Source organism: Pleuronectes platessa, chromosome 10 (genome assembly GCF_947347685.1).
Source record: "Pleuronectes platessa chromosome 10, fPlePla1.1, whole genome shotgun sequence".
Lineage (NCBI taxonomy): Eukaryota > Metazoa > Chordata > Actinopteri > Pleuronectiformes > Pleuronectidae > Pleuronectes > Pleuronectes platessa.
This window is the reverse complement of record NC_070635.1, coordinates 9,257,049-9,284,529: the sequence shown is the minus strand read 5'-3', so window position 1 is coordinate 9,284,529 and position 27,481 is coordinate 9,257,049. Positions and strand designations below refer to the sequence as shown.

Genomic DNA, 27,481 nt, shown 5'->3' with positions numbered 1-27,481 from the left:
ACACCTGGAGGGAACAGGCCTGTCCTCCGACATAGCCATGGTGGGTTTATGTGTTCATGTGGCAAAGATCAGAAGTGTGTACATTTACTCCTGTAAAGCTGTGATTATATTCAACTTTGCTGATGAAGATTTTTGCAAACGTCTTTAACTTGTATCATCTTCGTCCCGACATCGGGTGTTTTGAGTCTTTCACCAGTCAGACCACAGACTGTAAATATAGATGGACGACGCATCAATATATCAAATCAATATATCCCAGACACCACCATCTTGCACATTTTAGAGCCAGTGATCGTGGGATGAAGCCCCCAGTATCAAACTCTCACTTGAACCAATCATGAGTCAGTATCAGCTGTCAATCATGACTTTCCACCCTATTTTACACACAGCACATTAACATTCATTAGTTTAATGAGAACTACCATAAAATGACAGAAATCCTTTATAAGAAATTGTATTTAACAAGTAATTTAACTTTTTACTTTGGTCCACGTCCCATCGACTAAAGTTATTTGTCTCTGAAACACTTTTTAACATTGTTGATATCCTCGCTATGCCGCAATAGCCATCAATAAATATAGCTTTATATTAATGACTATGTGTATGAGTACTATATGTTTGTGTGAGTATGTGACACTGTGAGACAAAGGGAGAATCTCTTTGATTAGACTCTCTACAAACAGTTTATAATTTGAGAAAAGTCAATGAAGCTAAATTCTGCTCCAATGGTTGGTAACCTCCTGTTATTCAGAGTCTGAACTCTACAAGCTCCGCCAGAGGATTTAAAAAGAAAACCTGAATTGACAGCGACCATGCTGTGGACTGTTTTGTGTCTAATCAGGCTCCCAGGGACCGCGGTGCAGCGCTGAGAGTGTGAGGAGTCCAACTGCTCTTCTGATGCTTATTGTTTTTTTGGGCCTCCATCTGTGACAACATCACACTCACTGTGAGAATAAACACTGTCTTTCAGCCGCCCGTGTTTTCCCGCTCTCGCAGTCTGAGCATGTCTACCTGCCAGTCTGCCCCTTTTTCTGCAAGTCTCACTCTATTCCTCCGTCCGGCTGATTGTCCTCTCTTTATTTCAGCTCAGTGTGCTTTTGGACAACTATAATTGGCAATAGAAAAGATAAAGTGCTCTCTCTCCAGTCCGGTGAGGGTCATGTAATAGAAAAAGCACCAAAGTCCATAATTGTGAAATATATTTCCTGCTGGGCCAACGGTGTTTGGCAGCTCTGCCTGTTAATGTGCTTGTGAGGACACTCGCTCATTTAAAACAAACACCACTGGGACTGTATGTCCTCGATCTATCACCACAAACCCACCCCCCACCCCACACACAAACAACCCCCCCCCCCCCCCCACACACACACACAAACACACACAAACACACCCACACACATACAACCACACACACACACACAAACACTCTCACACACACACACACACACACACACATACACTCTCTCAAACACAAAGAGACACATCTTTTGTTAACATAAGACTGTTGATAGAAGAGAAAAAAAAGATTTTGCTCTGCAATGTGAATCAGGTATAGAAGTGAACATAATGTACTGTCATGATGAATAAGCTAATATTCCTTACAACTTAGAGGAAGTACCGAGAGAAATGTTGAAATAAGCTACAACAACTTTTTTACATTTTAACATTTATTGCTGTTACAAATTAGCACTGTTTAAAAACTAGAATGTTATTCAATAGAGCACATCCCTCCAACGAGGCCCAGCAGTCGCCGGATAAAGCATATTTAAATCCTCCAGATCAAAATATTTACTTTTGGATCTGCATCAAATTGCACAGAAATCTGTCACTTAAATATGCCTCTTCTCTTTTTTTCTGCAAGATTCATGTATTGTTCCTTGTGAAATCGGTAAAAATGGAAGAAAAACAACCTATCCCACAATTTTTTGGGAAAAGTTAAAAGAAAAATCCTTGATTTATCCGTTAGTGCAGTTCAAAACTTATTATGTTCTTTCTTCCTCTGTGACGCATTTTTCCATTAAGTTTCATGGGAATCTGTTAAGTAGTTTTGTTGAATCCTACTGACAAACAATTCAACCATCAAATAAAGTGAGAGGGGTGAAAACGTACCTCCTGGAGGTAACTGGAACGGCTCCTGTGTCAAGGTCGATTAATCCTACACAGGATTGTCTTGTTCTTATAGTGGAAATATGAAAGAAAAGGCAAAGTGGTCCAATTACTCATTTATCATTTATCAGAAAACATAGTTCACAAAGGTGGAAACAAAATGGCACTTGATCAGCATCAACAACAACATTTTATGGCTTCTTCCCGAATCCCCGCAACAAACCCACCAACAGACACAGGTGGAAACACAACACAACATAGTGAATGTAGAAATGTGCTAAAACAAATCCGCACATTTGAACAAATGCTGATAATAATGGTATATTGTGCTGCTTTTTGTGAAATCTTTGTATTAGCTACCATTTAATTTTTACAAAAACAAATTTGTACAACACTCATTAACTCTAATGGAATTAATCAAGATAAAACACAGAATGAATGAATGACTCCGTTCCTTCCTCAAATTACTTATATCTGTATGTATGTGTTGTCATTACTACTGTCTCTCTGGATAAAAGCCAAATAGCCTCAATTTACAACGATTATCTGTGTTCATGACGTATATCACATGAATTAGTCGTCTTATAACTTATTAACGTCTCAGAAGGCAAAGGGGAAGTGGCAACATAAACAAAGGAGACACAAATCTGGAAGATTATGTGAAGAAGAAACCAGACGATATTAAAATGATCATTATCTTACCGCCGCGAGGGAGCTCATATAAACTCAATTATTCCTGAAACAGCAGCAATAAAATCACACAGAGATTCACAAAATATCCACAGGACCATCACAGGGAGAAGATAGAGGTGAGTCAGAAAACACAACTGTCATTTTGATCTGGTCCAATATATCGACACCACGCTGCCATGATGTTCTGCGCAGTCATGGTCCCCAGAGGATGAGTCCTATTCACTTTGATGTTCACATGACTTTTCCCGTAGTAACATCGTCACGTTGACATTTATAGTCTCTCTCTCTCTCTCTCTCTCTCCTCTCTCTCTCTCTCTCTCTCTCTCTTATATCTTTTTATTTTTCAATCCTTCTAATCTCGGCCTCGTCATCTCCAGGTCTGAGATTGAACTCCTCACAGAAACGTTACATCCAGTCTTGTCAGGACTTCACCACCCCGGGAAAGACCTCATCAAAGAGAGGGGACAAGATGTGGATCAGACATGTGCACGACCTCCTTTCACCGCTGCCTTCGATTCATTATGTTTCCCCCCCCCCGTCCTTTTGTCTTGTTCTGTCTGTCTCATTAACAGTTCAGCAGTGTCCTGAAGCAGGACTTCATGTCAGGGATCAGTGTTACTATTTCAGTCGTGACAAGCGGGACTGACTGAAGAGCAGAGACAGCTGTGCAGAGATGAGAGGCCATCACTGAGCACTGTAGAACAGGATGCACCTGTGTGTATGTGTGTGTGTGTGTGTGGGTCCTGACAACACTATTCTAGCACTAATATTTGAGGACAATTTGTTTTGTGTTTTTTTGGTCCATATGTTTAACGATCTTGATCTTTGACTTTAAACCGATCAGCACGAAAAATGTCTCATCTGGAAATACCCTTCATGTAATATGCCCACCACACTGGGGGGAAATCTGTCCATGTGTTGTTGAGTCTTTTTGTGCACATACACACACACACAGTCAGGGGTGAAACCATTACTCTGCGTGTGTGTGGTGTAATGAACTCTTCTGCAGAGCCCTCCTGACCAGCACAGGTGTTCCTCGCTCTACTTAATTGGGTGGGTTACTGTGAACTGTGTGTGTGTGTGTGTGTGTGTGTGTGTGTGTGTCTGTGTGTGTATGTGTGTGTGTGTAAAGAGGAAGGAACATGAAATGTTGGGGCAAGGTCACATTATCTGATCTGAGGGTATTTGGGGTTTGAAATTAGAAGTTAAACTTAATTTGAGGCCTGTTGCAGGTTAAAGTTATTCTTCCCTGTGCTTCTCACACTGCGTTCTACTGATCCAGCTATTACCACAGAAAAACTGAGTCATTTATGAGGGGTTGGTTTTTGCCACTTATGTCTTTAAACTCTCCACATTATATACATGGCTCTATTTTAAAGGCTCTGCACAGCTTACGTCCCTCCTACACAGGTCACTTCACTGGATTCCCACTGCTCAGGACTATGTGAGTGCAAACAGACTATTCTTGACTGGATCCAATGCGACACAGAGTTGTTTATAAGACCTGTGAGTTTCCTTCTACAAAAAAATAGCTGGTTGTCTATTAAGTATGAAAATATGCAATCACTTTGTGATTTTGAGTTATAAATTAGGCCTCTACGGGGTTAAAGGTCTGGATTTTTTTACTCTGAAAATCCTTCTACTTATAATAATAATATAATGATTAGAAACATGTTTGTGTGATTCAATTTGAGTTAAGACCATAAGAGAGCATCTAATTTTAAATAAAGACATTTTGTCTAGTCTTAAGGTTGATTTTTTAATTTGTATCATTATAATAGGATTTTAGGGTTAAGAATACATTCAAAATGTATGTTATTTCTAGGACGCTCTGGAAAAAGAAAGTGGAGGAGATTGAGGATGAGAGCAAAACACACCACAACACAAAATTACAAATTTAACACAAATGAACTACGTTTAACACCTCATGCATAAAGTAATGATCATGAAGAAATGTGCCACTTAAAAAACGTTCACGACATTGAAAACGGTGTAAAAGTCATAAATTCAGCCGCAGAACCTGAGATGAATGTAAGTTCCAACATTTCATCATCAATAAATCAGCGAGCTGTGTGAGGTGAGCTTGTTTTTCCCAGTTGTCAGAGATGTTCACAGCTGTAATTTATAGCTCGCCCTATCTCTCCCACTTTCCTGCGTCTCCTCGCCCTGTCACAGATATTGGGATCAGTGGAGCTCAGAGCCAGATAACCAGCAGTCAGGACAGGAACACGGAGACGACTGTGCCACCTCAGACCGCCACTCAGAGACAGAGTTTGATGTTCCTCAAGATCAAATCTATAAACGAATCTGCCAGATCGATGCAATTCATCTCAGCTGAATCCTCATATTAAACTGAAAATACTGCAAAACTGGAAAGTCTGGAACCTGCTCAGCGTGGGGAAAGAAAAACCTAGAAGTTATAGGATTGTATTCTGAATCACAAAAACTAAAGTGTATGCTATACAGTCCAAAAAGTTTTTTTTTATGACGACCAACATATCAAAGAATCAGGGTGTCATACAGTGTTAAGAGTTAAAGGTGATAACCGTTCTATTGCACACGTTTGATTATATATCAATTAAAAGGAAAAACCCTATATCAAAAGAGAATGTACATTCATTTTACACTATTAAAAGAAGGAGACTTTACATGATAGTGACATCAGGAGAGGAGCTATTAATAATCATTTATTGTGTTTATTTATTTTGGTTTTCTCAAAAGTTATTTAGATTTTCTGAATGTGTAATCAGAATCAAAATCAGAATCAGAATGTATTTATTGCCAAGTAGGTTTACACCTACGAGGAATTTGCTCTGGTTATTGGTGCATACAATGAACATAGAACATAAAAACATACAAACACAATAAATACAACACTCATAAGAAAAGCAATAAAAAGAAACAATACATATTTACTCACTATTTACTTATTATTTACTCCCTTTTTCTAATATTTATACAAGGTAACATTTATTTAGACATAAACATATCTAAATAAAATATATATAATAGATAAAAGATATCAAAAGTGAAGTAAAAAGTGAAATGCAAGACAGTGAACAGTGTCAGATTGCAATATGCAATGTAGTGCAGTTTAATGTAATATGATATAATGTGTTAATTTAACACATCCTTGAGGTGTGGGGCGGAATAAAAGTCAGAGTCATGTGGGGGTCCCGGGCCTTGTTGATAAGGCCAACTGCAGCCGGGAAGAAGCTGGTCTTGTGGCGGGAGGTTTTGGTCCTGATGGACCGCGGCCTCCTGCCTGAGGGAAGAACCTCAAAGAGTTTGTGACCCGGGTGGGAAGGATCAGCCACAATCTTACCTGCACGCCTCAGGGTCCTCGAGGCAAACAGGTCCTGTAGAGATGGCAGGTTGCAGCTGATCACCTTCTCAGAAGATAGGTAAATTGTGGTCAGGTTTTATGATTTTATTTTACGGGTTAGACCAAAGATTTCTAATCCACGGCTAAACAAGATATTCTATTCTATTCTGCACCAGGGAAAGTTAAAACACTTTTTTGTAAAAGGCTTATTTGGGTCCCCTGGAAACAACTACGTGGTCGTTTTCAAAATTTGCAATGCATTTCTGAATTTGCATGTTTTGTGACTTTTTGTATCACATTGTGTTTTTAACTAATTGCCTGTGTTTTTTTAATTTGCAGTGTTCTGAGCTCTATTGGCCACCGTAACCCACTGCCCCCCCCCCCCTCACCCCTCAGTTAAGGCCCGAGTGGGGGCATCGAACCTCATGTTGGATCCACTCTAAATACGTTGTCCGATCCCGCTGGAATATATATCACATTACCGCTAGATGACGCTGTTCTCCCTCAACGGAGGACACAGCTGTTGATTGGCGGCGGCACATGTCCCGCCTCCTTCCCTTAACTATCCAATCAAAGGACACGCCGCTTTGTTGTCGTACGTGCTCTGACATACGTCGGTCTATCTGCTACAAACACACACAAGGTAAATCTGTGCATTTGTTTAACGTTTTAACACGTTTATCGGCGACATTACTGCTCATGTCGTGTTTCCGGTGTGTTTACACTGTGCGCTGGTGCTATTTAAACAACCAGGGAGGCTTTAAATGGTCTGAGGCCTAACGCCGGAGGTGAGCTGAACCCTTGCGCTGCATTAGCCTTTAGTAGCCGCGCTAGCATGACGAATTGAGCTTTGATAAAGTAAAGCAGCGAAAACCTAAATGAAAAGCGTAAACGTGCACGCCGCGTCCCGCCTGCAACCACGTGTGTGTTGTGCACTTTGCTCTTCATTCGTCAATTGTAGCATTTCCAGCCAAATAAGGCCATTAGCTTTCAAATTAGCCTTGTGGTGTAGCGGCTAAGCTAACGCGGAGCCTGAGGTTTGACTGAGTGAGTCTTACTTTAGCTTCGATTTACCTTATTTCACCATCGTTTCCTCACGTTTTCTATGTATGTTCTTAGAGCCTCACCTACTGTTATACATGATAATGTGTTTGATTGAACATTTTAATAGTCAATGGGTAAACTCGTCTGTGTAATTCGTCTATTTCAGTCTTTTAAAGTAGTGTCACAGTCCCACTGCTCTGTTTACATGCAAGGGTGGAAGTGGTGCAACTATTTGCCAAATAAACCTTATGTAAATTGTAGTAAATCGATTATACTTTCAGAGTTTTTTTTATTTTTAACTTAGCTTTTTCTGAAATGGTGTCCATCACTGCTTTGGCAGTCACGACTTGGACTGGACGATAACACAACATCAATAGTTATTGCCTCGTAAATTTGATGTCTAACAATTCAAAAAAGTGCAATACATATCAATATAATGATTGTGCATTGCGTTAGCACAGTGAGGAGGTATAACACATGATTGATCGACATAAGATTGGTCAAATGTTTTGCTGTTTATCAAGTGTTTGAGTTTAAAACCACAACCATCTCTCAGGAGCAAAAATCCGTTTCTGAGGTAAGAAACAATAACGTGACATTTTCTATAAGTTCTGGCCCCACTCTTGCTCACAAAGCAGAAAACATCAAAGCCATTCTTGTGTTTGCGAATCCTTGTGTTAAATCAATTGATGCTGAAATTAATACCGTTAAATTTAGAGTGCAGAAGTTAATTGACATTGTTTTGGTTATGAAATTATAGTTTGAATAATTTGTAATGCAACACTGACAACATTGAAACGTTTTCTGATTATCTCAGCGACTCCTGCTTTTCTCTGCTCTGTAGCATTTGAAACTCAATTTATTATTCACTGTGTATTAGACTAAACAAGAAATGTTGTCATTGGAAAATTGTGCTGAGAATTTTTCACCCTTCTCTGACTAAGTGCACTTATTCAATTAATCCATAAGTGTTAACAATTGTGTCGGAGCCCTAACATCTATATAACTCATTATCATATCAATGATAATGTGACATTTCAATACTATTTATATGTGTATAGTCTGTTCATATAATAGTTTGGATTATTTTCACATTTTATTTGTATATTTCTTTACATTTCTTAAGTATTGAATGTTTACATATAATTACTTTATTGATGTCTACTTTATGACTCTTCTTTTTGCTGCTGTAGTATGGCAAATTCCCACAATGTGGGACTAATAAAGGATTATTATCTTAATTTGATCCCAGCCTTTAGTGTTGTGGTTGTAACACACAGGTTTTTGCAGCCCTATTTCCCTGTGTTAAACATAACTCTCGGAAAGTTTTCAATTAACCATTCTTTGGCTCCAATACTTTAATCTTAAGCTTTATAGCTGTACAATAAAAAAGAAAAATCTTTTCACTTTACTGTGACATTGCAATAATCTCATTACTGCTGCCCACATGCAATTAAAACCCCTTAAGATACAGTTTTCCATTTTGTTCCCCTAAGTAGCTTGAAGGTTATTAGTGTCATTTTGTCTCTGACTGTGCAGTATTTATAAATATCTTCTGTATCATATGCTTGTGCATGGTTTTCTACCTAATTTCACACTGTTTTTTCTATTTTTTTAACAGCTTGACACCTTCAATATAAGGTTGATAATGCTTTGTGCGTTTGAACAATGTTTAGTTGTACAGTATGAGTCTGTAGTGTGTGATTGCTGGTTATATCAGTCTTAAGATGCTCATTGCAAAACCACACATAAAAGTACCTGTCCCCGGATCTGTTGAAACATTACATAATTAGCATTTAAAGTATTCAGCACGCTTCACTTCATTTCAGTAAATTCTCCAATCTTCGAAGTGGTTCGCAGAGATTTTTTGAGCCATTTAAAGTCCCTTTGGTTGAAGAGGATTATGGTAAAAATGGATGACTCATTTAATGGAGCTGTGAGTCTATCGATGTGAGTGCTGTTAGTGCGTTTGTACAACACTGGAAGCTTCCAGCTGCCAAATCCAATTGTAAATGATTTTCCTCCTAGTTGCCTTGAATCTTCCTTTTTCATCATTATTCCTTTGTGATATTTTATTCTGTTGAATCACTAAAGCTATTTTAAAAATAAAGCTGCTTGTAACAATACGTAAGTCACAATAAAACAATGTAAAATGTTTTCCGCAGGTTACATGGAACCTTTTGTACCACAGAAAAGAGAACAGAAGATACTGGGGCGAAGAGTGTTTCATTTAAATAATTTTTATTGGCACTATGCTGACATGATACACAGTTAAATATACAGATGGGGGATACATTAGTGAAAAGGATGAAAATGATGTAAATCAAATGCTGTGGTTTTCATAATGACCAGATCGTAAACCAAATGAACACCTTTGGGAGATTTCGGGCCGACATGTTAGATGTTGTTTTCTACCACCTTCGCAAAAACATCCCACCAGGGAATTTCTCTTAGACAAATGAAGTCTATTCCTCCAGTGACGTCCAGAGACCTGTAGAATCAATGTCAAGAGGCATTAAAGCTACTCTGGCAGCTCGAGGTGGCTCAACCCCCACGGAGACACTCGGTAATTGGACTGTGGTCATTACTGCACTACAAAGCAGTTAGTCACAGTCAGTATCTGTGTGTCCTTTTGTGCTTTGGGATACCTTAAATTACTATCAGTTATTTTCGTTAGTTTTTATTAATGTGTGGGTTTTTTATGGCTTATGTTTAATTCTTGATCTCAGTAGTGACCAATGTATTCTGTGTCTGATAGCTGCACACAGCGTATTGACGATACACCCCGCTAAAGTGATGGCAAAGAATCTCGATGACAGTGTAATCCTAGATCCTCTCTCCGCCATGTTAGTGGATGGTACATGGACCAAATTAAAAAGTCAAAGTCCACATCAAAGATAGACGATTTCTGTCATCTAGGTAGTTCCTATAAAAATGGGTTGACATGTCATGATTCACAGCTGAAGCTGACTCACAATTGGTTGAGTGCATATATCGGTGAGACCCCACCACCACGGCTCCATCCCTTGATCAATACTGCACAGATTCTGGTTCTAAATGTGCAAGATGGTGGCTCAGTAGGAGGTAGCGCATCATCGATTGATTTACAGTCAAGTAAAAATGACCACGGCCCCATTTTCCTCCAGTAATTTTTGACTGATGAGATGACATAGTCAGGTTTGACCTTGTTTTTAAATCCAGAAGATCCAGCCTCAGATTTCTAACTTTATTCAACTTAAAAAAAATAACAGCACTGGAAATTAAACCAGGGTGTGTTTCTGAAACAGAGTGAAGGTTAATTTGTTTGGCTGCGGCACATGCCTGCTCAGCTGTTCAGCTTACCGGGGAATCTGCTCTTTGGACCTTCTTAATGATGGTCCAGTGGGACAACATATGGAAGACTGTGTGTATCTAAATCCATCCCATTTAGGATGATACCACACATCAGCTGACTGTGGTGAGTAAGAGCCAGTCAGACTACACATTTATTGAGCCGGGGTTACATCCAGACTCTCAGTTGAATTAATTTTAGGAAATGGCCTCAGGTAATGAAACTGGTCTGATGCATTTGCAATAATTTGATCATGCGGCTGTAAGACTCAACTTCCCTTGTGTCCCGGGAAGTGTCCACTGGGATTAGGATATTAAAATATCCAATCAAAGTCAAAAGGACATCTCCTCACATTGGGATGTTTGTCAGCTAACACAGTTTTGAATTGGAAATTGGAATCAAACTGACATCCAGCTATGCTATTTTTGTAATTTATTTCCCTGTAAAACTTGTGCGTGAGCAAGATTTTGAACATAGTGATGAAAACATTGATAGGAGGATTTTGTGTATTTGTGATTGTGTGTTTGTTTTCCTGGATGTACTTGGTTGAGTACAAATATCTACTGGAGGCACTTACATATTCCTTTCACTACTTCGGTAATTATTCTGGTGTTGCCCTAAGCCCAAAGCAGATTTTCATGCAGGAAATGTTTTTTGATGAATATACATGGTCGGCTTCACATTCATTACCCTTGTTGCCCGCATTGCTGCGACCCAGCTATTCTTCCACTATTTGAGTGGCTCTCCAGGTAAGTTGAGGGTTAAGTGCTTTAGTCGAGAAGACTATTCGGCTGTTTGACGGTAAATGAGGGGAGAGTATTGTTTGTTCATAAGTGGCTGGAATGTGTTTCAAAGGGTTTGACATGATGTGTTTGAAGCCGTAGAGACTAAGTGTTTATTGATAGAGTTTTGTGATTGTTACCAGAGTATATTTATTAAAGATGTTGTGCACAGATGGCATTTTTCCATCACCATAAAGAGACAGAGGCAAAGCGAAGACTGTGGAACTCCGCAGCTCATGTGTGTCTCAAGCTTACCTCAGTCTTAGCTGCTAACTGTGTCTGTCTTGTCTGTGTCCGCTTGCATCAGATGGAGGTGGAGCAGCTCCTGTCTCTGTCAGGCCCGGCACTGGCCCAGGCTGTCAGTTCTCTGCTGGAGACCCCAGGCCTGTACGTCTTCTCCGACATCCTGGAGCTGCCTAATGTCAGAGAGGTAAACACACGCTCTCTGACATCCGATACTTCATCCTCATCACACCCCCTATCCTTTAAGACCTTGTTGTACCTGACATAAAAGTCCATTTTAACAAGAGCCCGACAGTTAATCCTACAAGTGATGAAGTGTCCAAGACACATTGAGAATCTGATCAACTAAACTACTATCAGAGGGTTAACTGATTATGGCCCTGTTCAGACCTGGTATTAACATCCACCCTGAAAGATCCGATCACAAAGGTGCAGCTCTAAGTACGTCTGTTCACACGTCCTGAATGTGTCCTCCATGTCCACTTGTGATTGAATCTCAATTCCCTGTTAAACATGCAAATAATAATGTACATAATTAGTGTTTGCGAAGATCAAATGATGTTGTTTTTACCCATGTATCTGATGACTCAATCAGGAAGGCTGTTAACACCAGGTCTGAACAGAGTCTATGTGACCACATTTTTCAAGTAGCAACAACACAAGTGTGTTTCCTGACCACATCTGAACATATTTATCATCTGCACACATGAAAATGCATCTACATCTGTGCCCTCAATGATGTTATCAAAGTCGCAACTCCAATTAACACATCTGTGTAAAAACTTCTTAGGCGTGATGCTGTCATCAAATTCAAACGTCACCAACATATCGTGACGGTTATGTGTCAAACTTGCATGAAAATACTCGGTCAACACCCTTTTTTAAGAAAGACACACTGCTGTTATAGGAGAGTGTGATTCCGCAGCATCATTATTCAACTGTTTAAAGAAAGATTGTTTGGGCTTTTGTTAAGAGCTCAGTAGTGTAACTGCATTAGTCATTATAGTTACAAGCACCACAACACAGTTTGCTACATGTACAATGGAAGAGAGGTGGCAATGCTGTAAACGTGTGCGCAGAAGATATGACATCTGAAGTTCAAACCCTGACAAACAACAATTTGCAACAATTTAATTTATTGACTACAAGAGAAGCAGCCAGGGAAAAAGAAATGGGGGAGGGAAATGTTTAAATGGTTCAGACCAATAAAATATTTAAGTGATACGTAATATTGCACCAAATTATAAAAATGCATTACAATATTAACTCATAGCAATAAGAAACAAGTCTGTTGTTCTAACACAAAGCTTTACCCATCTCCTCGGTTTCCCTCTGTGGTTTTCTGCTTGAATATGTAATTTATTTGTCCTGAATTTGAATTGCTCATAGCAGGTCCAGTTAAATAGGATTAAAGCAGCCATTAATACTAATTAAGTAGGTGTGTTATTTTCAACTGATTACAACAATACACTCCTCGAAGGAGTTTAAAAGCTCTCACGTTAATTTTCACAACACATTCTTTTGGTTGAGCTGATAACATTGTGTTTCCTCATGTACAGCCCTGCTCTCTCAGGGTGAATAAATGCATTAATTTCTGAAGGTGTCTTCTTTCCAAACGGGTTCAACAGCAGAGAACATTTGGTACTTTTCAGACAACCCCCCTCATGACATGTTGAGGAATCAGATGAATTGCAGCCAGTCTCATTTAAGTAGTTAGTCTTGGTAAACACTCGGATGAACAGGTGAAACAGGTTGAAACATACCTTGGTTTTTCCAACGCAGGGTCATTATTCATCTTGAACAAATAAAACCCATCCTTACTTTTACCACGGAGGAGAACACTCATGATTGGACCAAAATTGCCATGTGACACATGTAATCATAAGACCATGAACTACTTATGTGTAAGTTTGTCTCTATTTTATGATGGATGAGGATGCCACCCAGATTTAACCCAAAAGACCAAAAATCTTCTATAACCTGTTAATTCTGCCATCACCTCTCAGGCATTCCCTCATCCACTATGAGAGAGAGGGCTGTGTGTGCAGGTTCAATCCTATAGTTAATGTTTCTACTGAAACTGCAGAATGGCATTGGAAAGAGCTATTTGCCTCACTCTCCCCCCCACACAAACACACTGACTGTTGGTCAAAGTCCAAATGACCATCAAGGTCAATCGGACCTCATAGACCGCACCAGGCTGCACCTGCAGTGTGTTTATAGCAGTTCCATCGTCCTGCAGATGCTTTTATCCAGGTGTGGGTGTCAGGGTCAGAATTCTTGAAGCTCTACTGTGGAAATATTTTGATGCCAGGTGTGTGATTATAATCCTTTAGTGATTAATTCAAATGTGTCTGAATTTATGCAGCCATGTCCGTGGTCTCTCTTTTCTACTCACACTGAGTCTCAGCATGACCTCTCAGAGCTGCACACTGTGCATAGATGAAATGCAGTTGCATTGTTTTTTGCACCGTCTCAATACCTCTGTTTTCTGCCACACCGTTTTCTCCTTTCTGTCATCTTTCCTTATAACCCCAGATGGAGAATGGTCCTCATGCTCCAATGTACCAGCTCCTGAACCTCTTTGCCTATGGAACCTACTGCGACTACAAAGGTATTGCAGTGGCAGCACAGTGTAAATAAGTAATATGGCAGCCTGTGACTCTTTTATTATGAGCTGTATTTCTTTGCTGCAAGGCAGGCACCTTGACACAGAGGCTTTAAACGCCCTCACCTGAGACACTGCAGGCAGGTTATTCACGAGGAGGAAAAATTACTCGACTACTTTATATATGTTAGGGCAACTTTCTGTCAAGCGTTTGCGTGATTGGCTGGTGTCTGTGTAGCTGCACTGCTGGCACAAATGGACAATAATCAAATCTTTCCTGACTCGATTTGCCGTCAGTGTAATGCATCGAGAAGCTTCAACAAGCAGTGGAATGTTAATTATGTCTAATTTTGTAATGAATATCAACCAATAGCCTGGAAAAAGACTGTAGCCTACTTTATTGCTCCCTTCTCTTTTGAGTCATGCCAACAGACAGCGCATTTACTTTCACAGAGTTGTGTAGTGCAGCCCTTTTTAGAGTAGCTGTCAAAGCTGCAATCTTTTGGGGGGGGGGGGGGGTGTCCTGTCACCAGGGGAGCTAGGCAGAAGAAGACGCAGTCGCCGGAGACAGCCTTCCTCACTGCTGTGTTCTCTGACTGCTTAAACAGCTCCACTCTCACCTGCATGTCCATGTGTAAATTAATAAGCAGGGCCTCGGCAACGTGAGGCGGTTTGACCCTCAGAGAAGTGACACTCACTGCTTTGTTTTATTTCATTGTCTTGTCTGCTGTAGAGAGAGCAGCCTCCCTTCCAGAGCTGACCCCCGCACAGAGAAACAAACTCCGCCATCTGTCCATCATCAGCTTGGCCTCCAACCTCAAGGTTAGTTTTTTTCCACAGAAAAGTGCAGAGGAAGTATAATGGTACCATTTGTTTCAAAAATAGAAATAAAAAATCTAATTTCTGCCACCGTCACATTGCTCCAGGCATCATGCAGCGAGATATTAATGATGTATTCACAGTTTAAATTCACTGCGTCTAAATGTGGCTTTGCTATTTTATTCAGATGCATAATCCATTTTTTTGTATTTGTTTCAATATCAGCTAAATTAGAAGTAAGGCCACCGACGAGCCTCAGGATTCTTGAGAAAAAGTTTCGAGCCCAACTACTGATGCTGACATTTTAAATATCTTACTCCTCCCCCCAACTGCATGATAAAGTATTAACTGTTCCTTTTTAAAGGCATCTCTCATTTGACACCTTCCGTCCATGCTCCACCTTCGTCTCAAGATGCCCTTTTCTTTCTCTGTTCGTGATAAATAATTGATTCATTATTCTCACCAGCACTGTCCTTTTTTTCTCTTAAACTTAATCTCACTTTCTAATGCCATTACTCCTTTCACTCCTGCCCCCTGTTATTCTCTGTGATATGTCACTACATTCTCCGCGTGGATTCTTGAACTCTCTAATTGCTCTGTGAAGGATTGTTAAATTCCAAATTCTCCTCTCTGCTTCCTCTGGCAGTGACATTTAGACAATTTTTTTTGTCAACTTCCATCAACCCATTAAAGTTTAATTCAATTTTCTCTCTGTTTACCTTGGTTAAGAAAGATTTCTCGTGTATTTTTCCCCTCAGTGCTTGCCATACTCGCTCCTTCTGCAGCAGCTGGAGCTGAAGAATGTGCGGGAGCTGGAGGACCTGCTGATCGACGCCGTTTACTGTGACATCATCCAGGGTAAACTGGACCAGAGGAACCAGCAGGTGGAGGTCGACTGCAGCGTGGGCCGTGACCTCGGCCCCAACGAGCTCCCAAACATAGTCAACACGCTGCAGGAGTGGTCAGTATGCCCACTGTGTGGCTGTGCGCACTTTAGATTTATGTCTTAATTGTCTGTCTTCAAACTAAAAGTCTCTCCGCTCCTGTCCAGGTGCACAGGGTGCGAGGCGGTGCTGTGCGGTATCGAGGAGCAGGTCACGAGAGCCAACCAGTACAGAGAGAGCCAGCTGAAGGTCAAAGTCCAAGTGGAAACAGAGGTCAGTCCTTCATCCCTTCAGCCGACACTATTTTCCACTCCAGAAAATCCAGTGAATGTGACTTTCTGTTTTGAGGCTTCCAGCTACTGTTGGTATTTCCCTCCTGACCGCATGTTTCCTTTTCTGCATCTTGTTCACAATCAATGTCTTAAAGCAGTGTGTTCATATCACTAAGTTATTTTTGTCTGAGGACCAGTATAAACATTGAAAACAGGTTTTGCTCGCTCTTATGATTTATTTTGTTCAAACCACCCTTGAAGAAGTCAGAGTTGAAGGAATTAAGCTGGTATCCTCCAAGGTTACGGACTTCTTACCATAAAATTCCTTCTTTATGCGATTTGTCCTTCAACCGCAGCAAGGAAACTCAGAGAGACTTTAATACTAGAGAGCTGTAACCATAGGAGATATTCCCTCTACATGAAACACTCAGATTACTGAAGCATCACAGTAGCTCTATATAAACGTTCTACACAGAACATAGACTGTGGATTTGGTTCCGTTTTTTTCTGATGTTCAACTCTAACTCATCTGTCTTGTTCAACCCTCCGTTCTTAATCTCCCTTCGCTTCCCCCTCAGGTTTCAAACCTACAGAAAACGTTAAAGGCCAGCGCCGCCTCGCCCTCATCAGGCCCCGCCCCTGCTGGAGCCGCCTCCAATCAGGACGCAGACCAGCCTGCTGAGCCGCGAGACCCTGCCTCCTCTCAGGAACCTCGGCAACCCGGCAAAAAGAGTTCAAAGGTGAAAGGGTGAGTGCTGTGGTTTTACCGGTCTGGTAACCGTGGTCACCTGGCTTGATGAATGGGAGGCAGCCAAATAGAGTCTGCATAACTGAAGTCGTCATTCAAACTTCAGTGCTGCAGCTTTTTACATCAAACCTAGCACTGAGACTTTGCATAGAAATTGCAGTCATTTTTCAACAGCTTCACAAATTGAACAAATAAACAGTTTGGCTGCATTTTCTGAAATGTTTTATTCACACTTGTTGCACTTTGAAATCAAGTTTGAGTTCAGTTGATTTTTTCATGTTCTATTTATTCCTCTAAGATGTGAAAATGGAACAGAGAGCTGTATGTGGAGGTTCTTTCTGTTAAGTTTCCCATCACTGCTGCGTCTTTTGTTCTCTAAAGCACTTTGTACCCGTGGCTTTTGAAAGGTGCTTTATAAATACAAATTTACGTCGTTATAACCACAGCGCTGTAAGGACTCAAACACTTCAAACACTAAATTAAAGCCATTAGTCCAATGTTCTTGTAGAGTGTGAAGTTAATTTGACGGAGAATCGCCGTTTCCATTTTTCCATAAACATTTAAAAAACCAGCTGCCGGTGTAAGTGGTTTGTCTGCGTGTGAACACATGTGTGTGTCTGCATGAAGCGTCTTTATTATCAGAAGCACATCAGTGTTTTGCAGCCGTACTCTCACCCTGCTATCAGGCACGCGCTTTCTGTTCTGCCTCCATCCGGCCCAATTACCGATGGCTAATTTCACATCTGTCCAGGATTGTAAAATGTCACTGGATCTACAAATGCCCTGCGTGCTCTGCTCCTAAAAGAACCATTTCCCCCTCCAGCGATCAGACGAGATGCGCTGCTCGTCTGCTGTTTATGTTGTTGATGCTGAACAGAAAGCAGTGATTATTTCCTGGCTGCCTGTCACATTTTGATGAGGCATGGAGCCCTGTAATTTCCCATCACTCAGCGGTGCTCTTCATTCAAATGAAGATTCACTTAATGTTTTCAAATCCAAATTAATGATAGCTTAACCTCAATCCTCAAATTAAAACGAGTTTTGACACCATTCTTTGTAAAGCTATTTGAAGGATGGGACTGATAGTGCAGCAGTCATAAGAAATTGGATCTTTGGAAAAATTATTTTTAATTTGAAGAAATAGGAAATCCACTGAGAACAATTTTCCATGAAGAAATACTGAAAACTCATTAGATGTCGTGGCACAAAGACGCCAGAGTGCATCAGTGATGTGCTGCTTCAGGAGAGCAAGTGGAAAGGAGACATGGTATCTCAACAAATTATTTTTGGGATAAATCTAAAAAAAACACATAAATTCAGTGTTTATTTTTCTAACTTTTTGTGGGGTTGTTTCCCTCAGGCTGCGCGGCAGTGGGAAGATCTGGTCCAAGTCTAACTGAGGACAAGAGGAAGACGGTGGCCCGGAGGGACACTGTCAATGATGATTGGGCACGTGGACGTGTTGATGGACAAATGGAAACATTAAACAATGTGACCAAGGCTCACGGACACCCTCGTCACATACACTTAAAAACCAGGAAGCTTCATGGGAACTTTTCTTATCACCTAATTTCACTTTGACGGATTTGGAAAAACACACTTGACTGATGGATTGGACGGGTGGGACATCTTCGCTTGCAGTTGTTACTTACTTAACAGGTGGACTATCACTATATATATATATATATATACACACACAGCGCAATTGCAACACATTAAGACAGAGCAGTCTGCAGAAGGAGTCTTTGACAAGAAACAGGATCCGTGTATTTGAAGCGTGTGTGTGTGTGCGTGTGTGTTTCTCTCTTATCAGTTTAAAAATGTTGGTTTTTGTTTAGATTCATTCTGTGTTGCTTTGTACTTTCTTCTCTCTGCTGAATTCAGACATGTTTAAAATCAGAATATAAATAGTTGGGAAATAAAACAACGCCCTGTACTGATCCTGACTGTCTCGTTAATGTCACTGTCTCATCTTTTATTAAATGCACTTCAGTGAGCATCTCTGGAGGGCGCATTGCTAAATGTTAACTCGCGGAAAGGGGCTACCCGTTAGGAGGTCAAGCCATTAATTAGGGCATGTCCCTAAAGAGACTAATGTATTATAGAGCTGAGGCTTCCCCTGTGCGCGAACCAGCATGGCTACACACACACACATACACACAACAAGTGCATTCATATTTCATACAAGTATGTTTTGCCCAGAGCTTCGATTTCAATGTCAAAATTGCCTGTTGAAACTGCCTGCCCCCCCTCCCCCGTATATCTCCATCACTCAGTCAGAATGGCCGTCATCGCGCCCGCCCGGTCCATCTCTCACTCCTTCCCTTCTGTTTTCTCTAAATTCTCTGCTCTTGACATTAATGGCGTCAATTAAATGACCAGCAGCCCCAGTGACACGAACGCAGACGGAGGAATTATGATCCCGATTCGTTTGAACCCTCCATCTCTCTCTCCCGTCTCCCCGGTCCCTCCCAACTTCCCTCCCCACCTCTATAAATAGGGGTGTTAATTTCAGTCAGTGTGATTGAGCTACATTGGTTCACAGCTTTTTTTCCCTTCTTTCTGGCAGACTGGAGCTGTGACTTCTTACAGCTGTACACCTTTTCAAAGTGTGTGTGTGAGAGGAGAAGAAGAAGGGGGGGGCTGTACGTGTAATGTAGAGAGAAAGTGGCGGGTGAGTCGTGTGTGAGTAAACGAGTGATGACTCCGCACGCGTTAGTTCACACCTCCTAACCTCTGCTTCATTGTTTGCCCGTCGCGGTTCCAGATTGCGGCACCGCCTGCCGGTACGACTCTCGTAACTAGACAGTCGTTAAAACTTGCCAGTGGAACCCAGCCAATCAATTACTTTGATTGATCAGTCAAATGCCCGCAGGAGATGGAAACACAGGCTGTGCAGTGGGCTGGCGAGGAATCTCAATACACACCAGTGGCGTTTCTCCTCTCGCACTCGGCCTTGATTCTATTGACATTTGTTTGAAAAACTACACAGGCAATTCTTGCTTAGCATCCTGTTAATCTCTCTGAAGCGAGAGGGATCCATACGAGGTTAACCGATAAGGGAGAGCTTCAAACCCTTCCCATCCCTCTCAGCAGCTCCTCACTGGTAAAAAAAACAGGATTGGCACATGTGGGACCTTTTAATGCCAAACCCATGTTTCCAAATCAATTCCAAGGCGGTGGACTAAATGTTCAATTCATGCAGAGAAAGATTAGGATACCGTAGCTATTAAAATGCACAGTGTAAGCTTTATCCTTCCCATAAAGCACTGCAAAGCGCACGGCTCCCCAGGGAATTCACTCGGCATGCACAGAAATAAACAGAGTAGAGGCGAAGATAAAACACCAGTTTTGAGTCTTTATTGAACTTCCATGGTACAGACCACACTTCTACAGGAATGCTACTAAAAGCACGAGCCACGCATGATGCCACCATCACTATGTCTGTTGTGGAAATGTGTGTCAGTGGAGGGTTCATGTCTCAAAGCTGCTTAGAAAAGTTGCCAAACGCACACTTGACATCTGGCTTTGAAAGGTTTCTATAAGACATCTCTTCACTGATAGATAAAATAGACATTTATAAATAATAGATTTGAAGTAGCTCTCACAGATGTCCTAACTGTGTACATGCAGATTCACTGGAGAGACAGAAACGATGCTGCTTGATCCACTTTCCCCCTGGTGCCGCGAAAGACGGCGGAAATACAGTAACTTGATCAGGAAATGACGGTTTGGCTTTTCCAGATTTGGGATTCTTGGCTGTCAGGTGTGGGGGGGGGAAATCCTCGCTGTGGCAACATCAGTCCTTTGAGTTCTCTTTTCTGTAAAGACGTCAATCTGTCTTTGCTGCGCACCATCCAGACACCTTTGGGACTCATTGATTATCAGCAGCAGTGAATGCCTCTTCCATCCGTCCCCATTTCCGATATTTGATCTCCGCCAGTGGAAGTACTTTTACGCCTATAACACACCTCTACACGGTCCAGCGGGAACAAAGGGTGCTCGCAAGAGGCTCCACAAAGAGGTGCACGTCAGCCAGATAATTAAGAGAACAAATCATGAGGAAAAACTGAGACGAAACAGACTCTTCTACACTGCAGGGCAGGGGGGGGGGGCACACTATTTGCATTCCAGGCGCCTGAAGCAGGGAATAAACAGCAGTTTTTGGAGCGTGACATGTTAAACGCATTGCCTGTTGGCTACAGCCGTGCCAAACAGCTTTGTGAAATACCTCGTTCTGTGTTTGGAGATGCTTTGAATGGCTTTTTATTTTTTTTATTTTACCATTTGTAAGCCAGATACAAGCCTTGCTATAAACTGCACTGAATTTGAGTGTCACTTCATGAAGGAACAGTCTCCTGGACGAGATTTAACGTGGTGTATGCGGCTGAATCACTGGAAACAGTTGTGGAAGCACAGGTAGGGCATTTCAGGGGTAATGGGATGCTGCGATGGCTGTTAAAACGGCTTGTTTGTGAATTAGTCATGGCAGGTCGATGCACAGAGCGGTGGGGAAGCTTCGGGAAGCTCGAGGCCATTCAGAGGATGTAAAACGAAGCAGGTGACAGTGACGCAGAGACACGGACAGGAATTCAGACCCAACAAAGGGAATAGGAAGGAAGGAAGGAAGTATAGCAGGAAGGACGAGCAGGAAGATGATTCTGGGTTTTCAGACCTCAGGGAAGCCACGGAGTTTTGTCATGGCTGCACACCTGGGATCCCTGAATTCATTTCACAGTTTCAGAGAAAAATAAGAACAGCACTGCGGGCACGTCCTCTGGTCGTGTTGATGCTCCTCCTCGGGCCCCGTAGAAATGTTTACCATATGGAAAAACAGTCACCTCAGAGGTTCACAACTGGGATCCTGACACAGCAAGAGACACAGACAGAGAGGAGTGAGAACCAGGGAAGGATTGAAGGAGGAGGAGGAGGAGGAGTAGGAGGGGGGGGGGGGGGTGTTGGGATGTTTTGGAGCCCTGGTGACGGGAGGAAAGACAGAGGAGGAAGACGGAGAAGAAGTGGAGCAGAGAGGCCCGAAGCTGAAAAAGTGGTGTACACGCAAACGGAAAGCAGCATCACAGGGGACAGATAGGGGGGGTGGTGATGGTGAGGGGGGGAGACGGCAGAGAGAGACAGAGGAGGAAGGTGTGGGGGGGAGAGAGAGGGGTGGGGGGGGGCACTGGAGTACAGCGCTGTAATTGTCCTGATTGAGAATAACTTTAAATACCCTGGAATAAAAGCATCATTTGGGGGACGGGGGCTGTCCGCCTTACACAGGCCCACGATGACTCATCTGGAGAGAGAGTTTAAAACACTGATACATCTTCAGGCCTGAATGCTCCACAGAGAATAGCACTGCTGTCCAATTATAGTCCGTGTACATGCTTACAGTGCACACACAAGGGGTAATAAGGCTGCTTCACACAGACACACACATAAAGAAGTTCACCTGAATGCAGAGGTGCACAGTGACGCACACACATGCACACATCAGACTCATAGACTACACACAGACACAAACACACACTCTCTGTGTGCAGGCGACTCATTACCTCTCCCTGTCGGTGAAGGAGGAGGAGGTGCTGTGCAACGTCTGCCGGCTGTCCTCTGAAGCGAGGGAGCGAGGGAGGGCGAGCGTGAGGGGGGGCGCCACGCCACGAGAGAGCGGGGGTGGAAGCTGGGAACAACTGCGATCATAACTGGGAGAGAAGAGTGGTCCAGCGCACAGATGGAGAAAGAGAGAAAGGGAGGGAGGAGGAGAAGGAAGAAATTGAAATTTGGGAAAAGAGGAATGAAATGTAGATGTAAAGGATACAGAGAGAGAGAGTGAGTGAAGAAGAGGGATGGAGGTGGAGGGGCAGAGAGATGAGAGAGAAAAACAATGTGAAAAGAAAAAGATGTGAATTATCAAGGTAGACGAGTTTAAATGACAAAAAAGAAAGTTGGAGTTTTGAGGGAGAAGTGAAAGAATGTGAGCGCAAGAAAGAAAGAGAGAAGAGGAGAGGGAATGGAGGGAGATATTAAAATTGGAAAAAGGGATGGGGAAATTAAAAAGAAGGGAATTATAAAGGTAAAAGAGACACGAATATAAATAGAGATCAGATGGCAAAAAGGAAAGTTGGTGAGATTAAAGTTAAAGAAGGGAGAGAGAGAGGGGATGGAGGGTGGAATATACATATAAGAGAGAGTGAAGAAGAGAGGTGGAGGGGGGAAAGAGAGAAGAGGAACCGGAAGGATGGAAAAAGAACAAAGATTATTAAGGTAATAGAGACAGGAATATAAATAGAGATCAGACGGCAAAAAAGAAAGATTAAAGTGAAAGAAGGTTAGAGAGAAAAAAGAGAGAGAAAGAGTGAGGAAAGGGGATTGAGGGAGGAATTGAAATTAGAAATAAGAGGAATAAAGAAATAGATGATAAAGGAAAGAATAGCAGGAAGGAATGAAGAACAGGGATGGAGGTGGAAGAGAGAGACCCAAGAGAAAAAAGAGGGATGGGAAAAGAAAAAGATTATTAAGGTAAAACCGACGGGAATATAAATAGAGATCAGAGGACAAAGAAAGAAAGATTAAAGTGAAAGAAGGTTAGAGAGAAACAGCTGGGAATGACGGAGGGAGAGGATGAAATGAGAGAAGACACACAGAGAAACAGATACAGAGAAGAAGAAAAAAACAGCAGAAAGACAAAAGACAGAAGGGGAGAGAGCGAGTTTGAGAGAGAGAGAGAGACGGAGGAACACAGTGAGAGAGAGCACCAAGAAACAGCCGAGCCATTTAGCATCAGCGAAACACATTACACTGCCACTGTGAGAGAGAATTAGTGCACTCATCGGACTCATTAAAACACTGTCAGAGGGGAGAGGGGGGAGGCAGAGCGAGGGATGGGAGGGAAGGGGGGGGCGAGGGGAGGGATGCAACAAGGTGAGGCGGTGGACAGAGGGGTGACACGCCGGTGAGCCGGCGGGCCATCACTTCAAGGGGTGAGACACGGTGGAGAGTCGGCGGGTTGAGGCCCTTAAGAATACTTAAGATGCACAACAAAGCTGCTCCCGCCGCCTCGTCCTCCCTCAGTAACACCTGTCCTCTCCTGGCTCACGTCCACACACACCCTGTGCAGCGTGAACACACACAACAAACACACACACGAACACACATCCAACATGCACAGTCACGCTTGATGACATTATAGCCACACTGTCGATTTTAGGGCCGAGAGAATCACTGAGCACATATGCCGCTCCTCTATACTCATAATGAAGTGGACGGGGGCCAATTTCCACTATAGGCTATGACTTCGGTCCATCTGCAACCCCCCCCACCCCCCCCACACACACACCCCCCAACCCCATCTAACACATGGCGTTATTGACATATTTATGACACCGAAGCACGTGGCAGCCTATAGAGACGAGCTGCTGCCATGTCTCCAGTCTGAGTCCCCCACAGTTTTCACTTTAGTGAGGCCCTCTGTGGAGGAGGCCATCGGCACGGGGGCCTGGTGAAGTAAGTAATCTAAACAACAGTGGCAGGCCAGTTTCAAGAACAGAGAGAATGGTGGGGAGGGGGGGGCGCTTATCGTGTATCAGCTCACTGCAAGCTGGAGGATTATCTGCGGATCTGCAGCCGGACTGGCGGCGCTGGGAGAGATAGGAGACTGGTGAGGGAGATAAGAGGAGCGCCGGCTGTGCAAAGACAGGCTGCGTTAGAGAGCGAGGCGATGGAGATAACTGGAAGTGAGTGGAGAACCTGGAGGAGGAGGAGAGAAGGGGGGGGGGGGGGGACACACGAGGTATACCGAGAGGGAAATCAAGAAAAAAGTGAGGAAAAAAGGAAGGAGGCCTACACGAGAGGAGGAGGAGGAGGAGGAGGGAGATAATGGAGGAGTGTGGGAGAAAAAATTGAGATTAAGAGAGAGCGTGGAAAAATGGGGGATATCGGGGGAGAACAAATTATACAGACTCAGGCAAAGTGTGATACAACAGAAATGTGGGTGAGATGAGTCGATAAGGGGAATACATTGGGGGGAGGAGAGAGAGAGGGGGGGGGGGGTGTAATAGGAGTATAAATGGCGAGGAGAGAGCGTGAGATACAGGATGAGACTGCAAGAGAGTCCCGGCGGTTAAATAAACCAGGTGTTATTGGTTTGATCAGCAAAGCGTGGAAGTGCTCCACTACATCACAGAGATGACTCCCCCCTCCCCCCCCTCCCCCTCTCCCCAACCATTCTCCAGCTAATGGCCGCGTGTGCAACAAGCGCTACAGCAACATGTACAGAAGCCCCCCCCCCAAACCCCAACCAAAACCCTCCACGTTCACATGCTCTGAGAGGTTTAATGGCCGCCGGGCTGTTGAAGCACATTGACACCAGTGAGGTTGTGTTGCCACCAGTGAGACGACTGATCTGGGTTTTTTTCTGTTGTTTTTTTCCTCCACCGTCCTAATGGCCGGACTGAATGTTTAATCGTTGCCACTCTAATGGCGCTAAATGACACATCTGTGCCAACTGTGACTTTCAGGAACACACAAGTCATTAGTAAGCAATTACTCAGCTCTCACTTCGGGGGGGCGGATATACATGTGGTGGAGCCGTGGCGTAATCATGAGTAACAGACAAGACAAGACAAACGTGCACCTGTGGCCCAGTCCGTACATTCCCATCTTGACCCATTAGAGTCCCCTCTTCTCCTTACTTCTCCAGTTCTGATTCCTCTCTGTCACTGATTCTCCTTCTCTAATAAACCGCTCAACAAAAATTCTCTTTTTTGTCTTTTTTTAGAGGTCGAAAAACTTCAAATATCTATTAATTAAAAGAAGAAATCTTAAGTCGGAAAAAAGCCTTTGTTTGTGTGTTCACTTTGAAAACCTCTCTGACAATCCTTCTACAGTTGAACTCAACACATCCCTGCTTTAATTAGAACATCCATTGTTATATTTTTAAGAAGCGGCTCATACCATACAAATATAATCTAGGAGGTCTGCAAAATGTTTTCAGATCAAACACTTAATTTAATGCACCTTGTCACTAACTTTTACCCTAGAAAAAACCAAGATGTGTATCCTGTCCTCTTCCTACTGTGGGACGTGTCCAGCTCCGAGCACTCACACTTGTTGAGGGCTGCCCACACACACACACACACACACACACACACACACACACACACACACACACACACACACACACACACACACACACACACACACACACACACACACACACACACACACACACACACACACACACACACACACACACACACACACATACACACACACAAAAAGATTTTGGAGGAGAGTTTTGGTTCCTACCAGAGTTTGGCTATAATGACGACAGCCGTCAGCATGAGCAGCGAAGAGATGGTCACGGTGACGTAGAACTGAGGGTCCACTGTAACACACACACACACACATTAATAATCTCAAACCGTGACCATTTCTAATTGTATCCAGAACAAAAGAAGAAATATGGTGAAACCAGCTGAAACATGAAATTGGATGTGCACGGCTCTGGCCTCAGACTATAACACAAATCCCATGACGTCTTCCCTCTATCTCGCAGTTTGACGGCCAGTTCCTCCGAGTGAGTGATGAGAACTTTATTAGGCATTCCCCGCCACAAACTCAGCATGGTGTCAGCCTTCACCCGGTGACAGCTAATTCCCTGGAGGACTCCTGGTGTGTGTGTGTGTGTGTGCGTGTTCATATGAACTGCAGCTCACGGCCACCTTGATTTAAAAATCCTTCATGTGCATCCCCTGATGCCCACCTTCCCCAGGCTCCGTCTCCTCCGCCTCCGTCCCTCCATCCTCCCCTCCCTCCTCCTCCTCCCTGGACTCCAGCGGTGTCTCCTCACGGGGCTGAACGCTTGCACCGGGATGTGGCCAGGCCTCGGACGTGGCGGTGCCGGTCTCCTGCTGGCTCCCGTGATGCTGCAGGGGGTCAGTTTCGTGGCCTGAGAGGAAGTGGTAGGTCTCGTCCTCCAGCTGCTGTGTGGGACCCCAGACCACCGCCCACAGAGGCGTGGGTGTGACCTGGGCGGTGACGGACAGCTGGACCGGCAGGGCGTCCACCTGCTCCTCGCCCTCGGCGTCCTCCCGGTTACAGGTGGAGGGCTGTGTCACCAGAGCAATCAGGAGGAGGGAGACGAGGGCAGTCAGTCGTGCGACAGGAGAGATGGAGCTGGAAGAGAGATGAAGGCGAGAACAGATGAGAGGTGATGGAGTGACAGAGAAGTTATCTGAGAAAATGTGCTGTCCACAGGCACCCTGCATGACCTCCAGCACTCAGACATTGATTCCCATGCCAGCCATCACTCACCACGACATTTTATGCATCTGCACCACACACATCCCTCCTCCACCTCACAAACTATTCATCTTACCATCTCTCCATCGCTTCGCTCTGTTCACTGAGACTCTGCTCCTCCGATCATCTCTCTCTGTGAGATAAGACAGAGGGGCAGGAGAGGGATAGAGAGAGGGAGAGAAGGGGGAGGGTCCAGCTTGTTTTCTCTCTCTCTCTCTCCATCTTTTATGTTCTGAGATAAAAAGCATGTAAACAGAGACACCAGCACTGGCACAGTCACAAAGCCAAACTGTCATCTGCTTTCAGCAACAACAAACACGCACGGGC

At 43.2% G+C, this 27,481-nt stretch overlaps 2 protein-coding genes across 3 annotated transcripts; one reads left to right on the top strand and one right to left on the bottom strand.

The window, feature by feature from the left end:
* Positions 1-6,641: 6,641 nt before the first annotated feature.
* Positions 6,642-18,796, top strand: cops7a (COP9 constitutive photomorphogenic homolog subunit 7A). Of its 2 annotated transcripts, none has more exons than XM_053432962.1 (8): positions 6,642-6,767; positions 11,589-11,711; positions 14,063-14,138; positions 14,866-14,954; positions 15,710-15,912; positions 16,003-16,108; positions 16,686-16,847; positions 18,216-18,796. In XM_053432962.1, exons 2-8 carry the CDS (start codon positions 11,589-11,591, stop codon positions 18,249-18,251), a joined length of 795 nt encoding a protein of 264 aa, XP_053288937.1. In that variant the 5' UTR covers positions 6,642-6,767; the 3' UTR covers positions 18,252-18,796. The 2 variants fall into 2 exon arrangements, with proteins under 2 accessions (XP_053288937.1, XP_053288935.1); XM_053432960.1 differs by having other exon boundaries at positions 16,686-16,855.
* Positions 18,797-22,053: 3,257 nt separating this feature from the next.
* pianp (PILR alpha associated neural protein) lies at positions 22,054-27,241 on the bottom strand. The gene is made up of 4 exons (XM_053432303.1): positions 27,231-27,241; positions 26,616-27,028; positions 26,159-26,237; positions 22,054-22,554 (listed from the first exon to the last, which is right to left on the bottom strand). Exons 1-4 carry the CDS (start codon positions 27,239-27,241, stop codon positions 22,404-22,406), a joined length of 654 nt encoding a protein of 217 aa, XP_053288278.1. The 3' UTR covers positions 22,054-22,403.
* Between the last annotated feature and the right edge of the window lie 240 nt (positions 27,242-27,481).

Coding starts and splice junctions, on each gene's coding strand:
- pianp (XM_053432303.1), bottom strand. Junction 26,238..26,615: donor GGAGACGGAGCCTGGGGAAG/GTGGGCATCAGG, acceptor TGTGTGTTACAG/TGGACCCTCAGTTCTACGTC. Junction 22,555..26,158: donor GTCATTATAGCCAAACTCTG/GTAGGAACCAAA, acceptor CTTCTCTCCCAG/TTATGATCGCAGTTGTTCCC.
- cops7a (XM_053432960.1), top strand. CDS start 11,589: ATGGAGGTGGAGCAGCTCCTGTCTCTGTCAGGCCCGGCACTGGCCCAG. Junction 11,712..14,062: donor AGCTGCCTAATGTCAGAGAG/GTAAACACACGC, acceptor TTATAACCCCAG/ATGGAGAATGGTCCTCATGC. Junction 14,139..14,865: donor AACCTACTGCGACTACAAAG/GTATTGCAGTGG, acceptor TGTCTGCTGTAG/AGAGAGCAGCCTCCCTTCCA.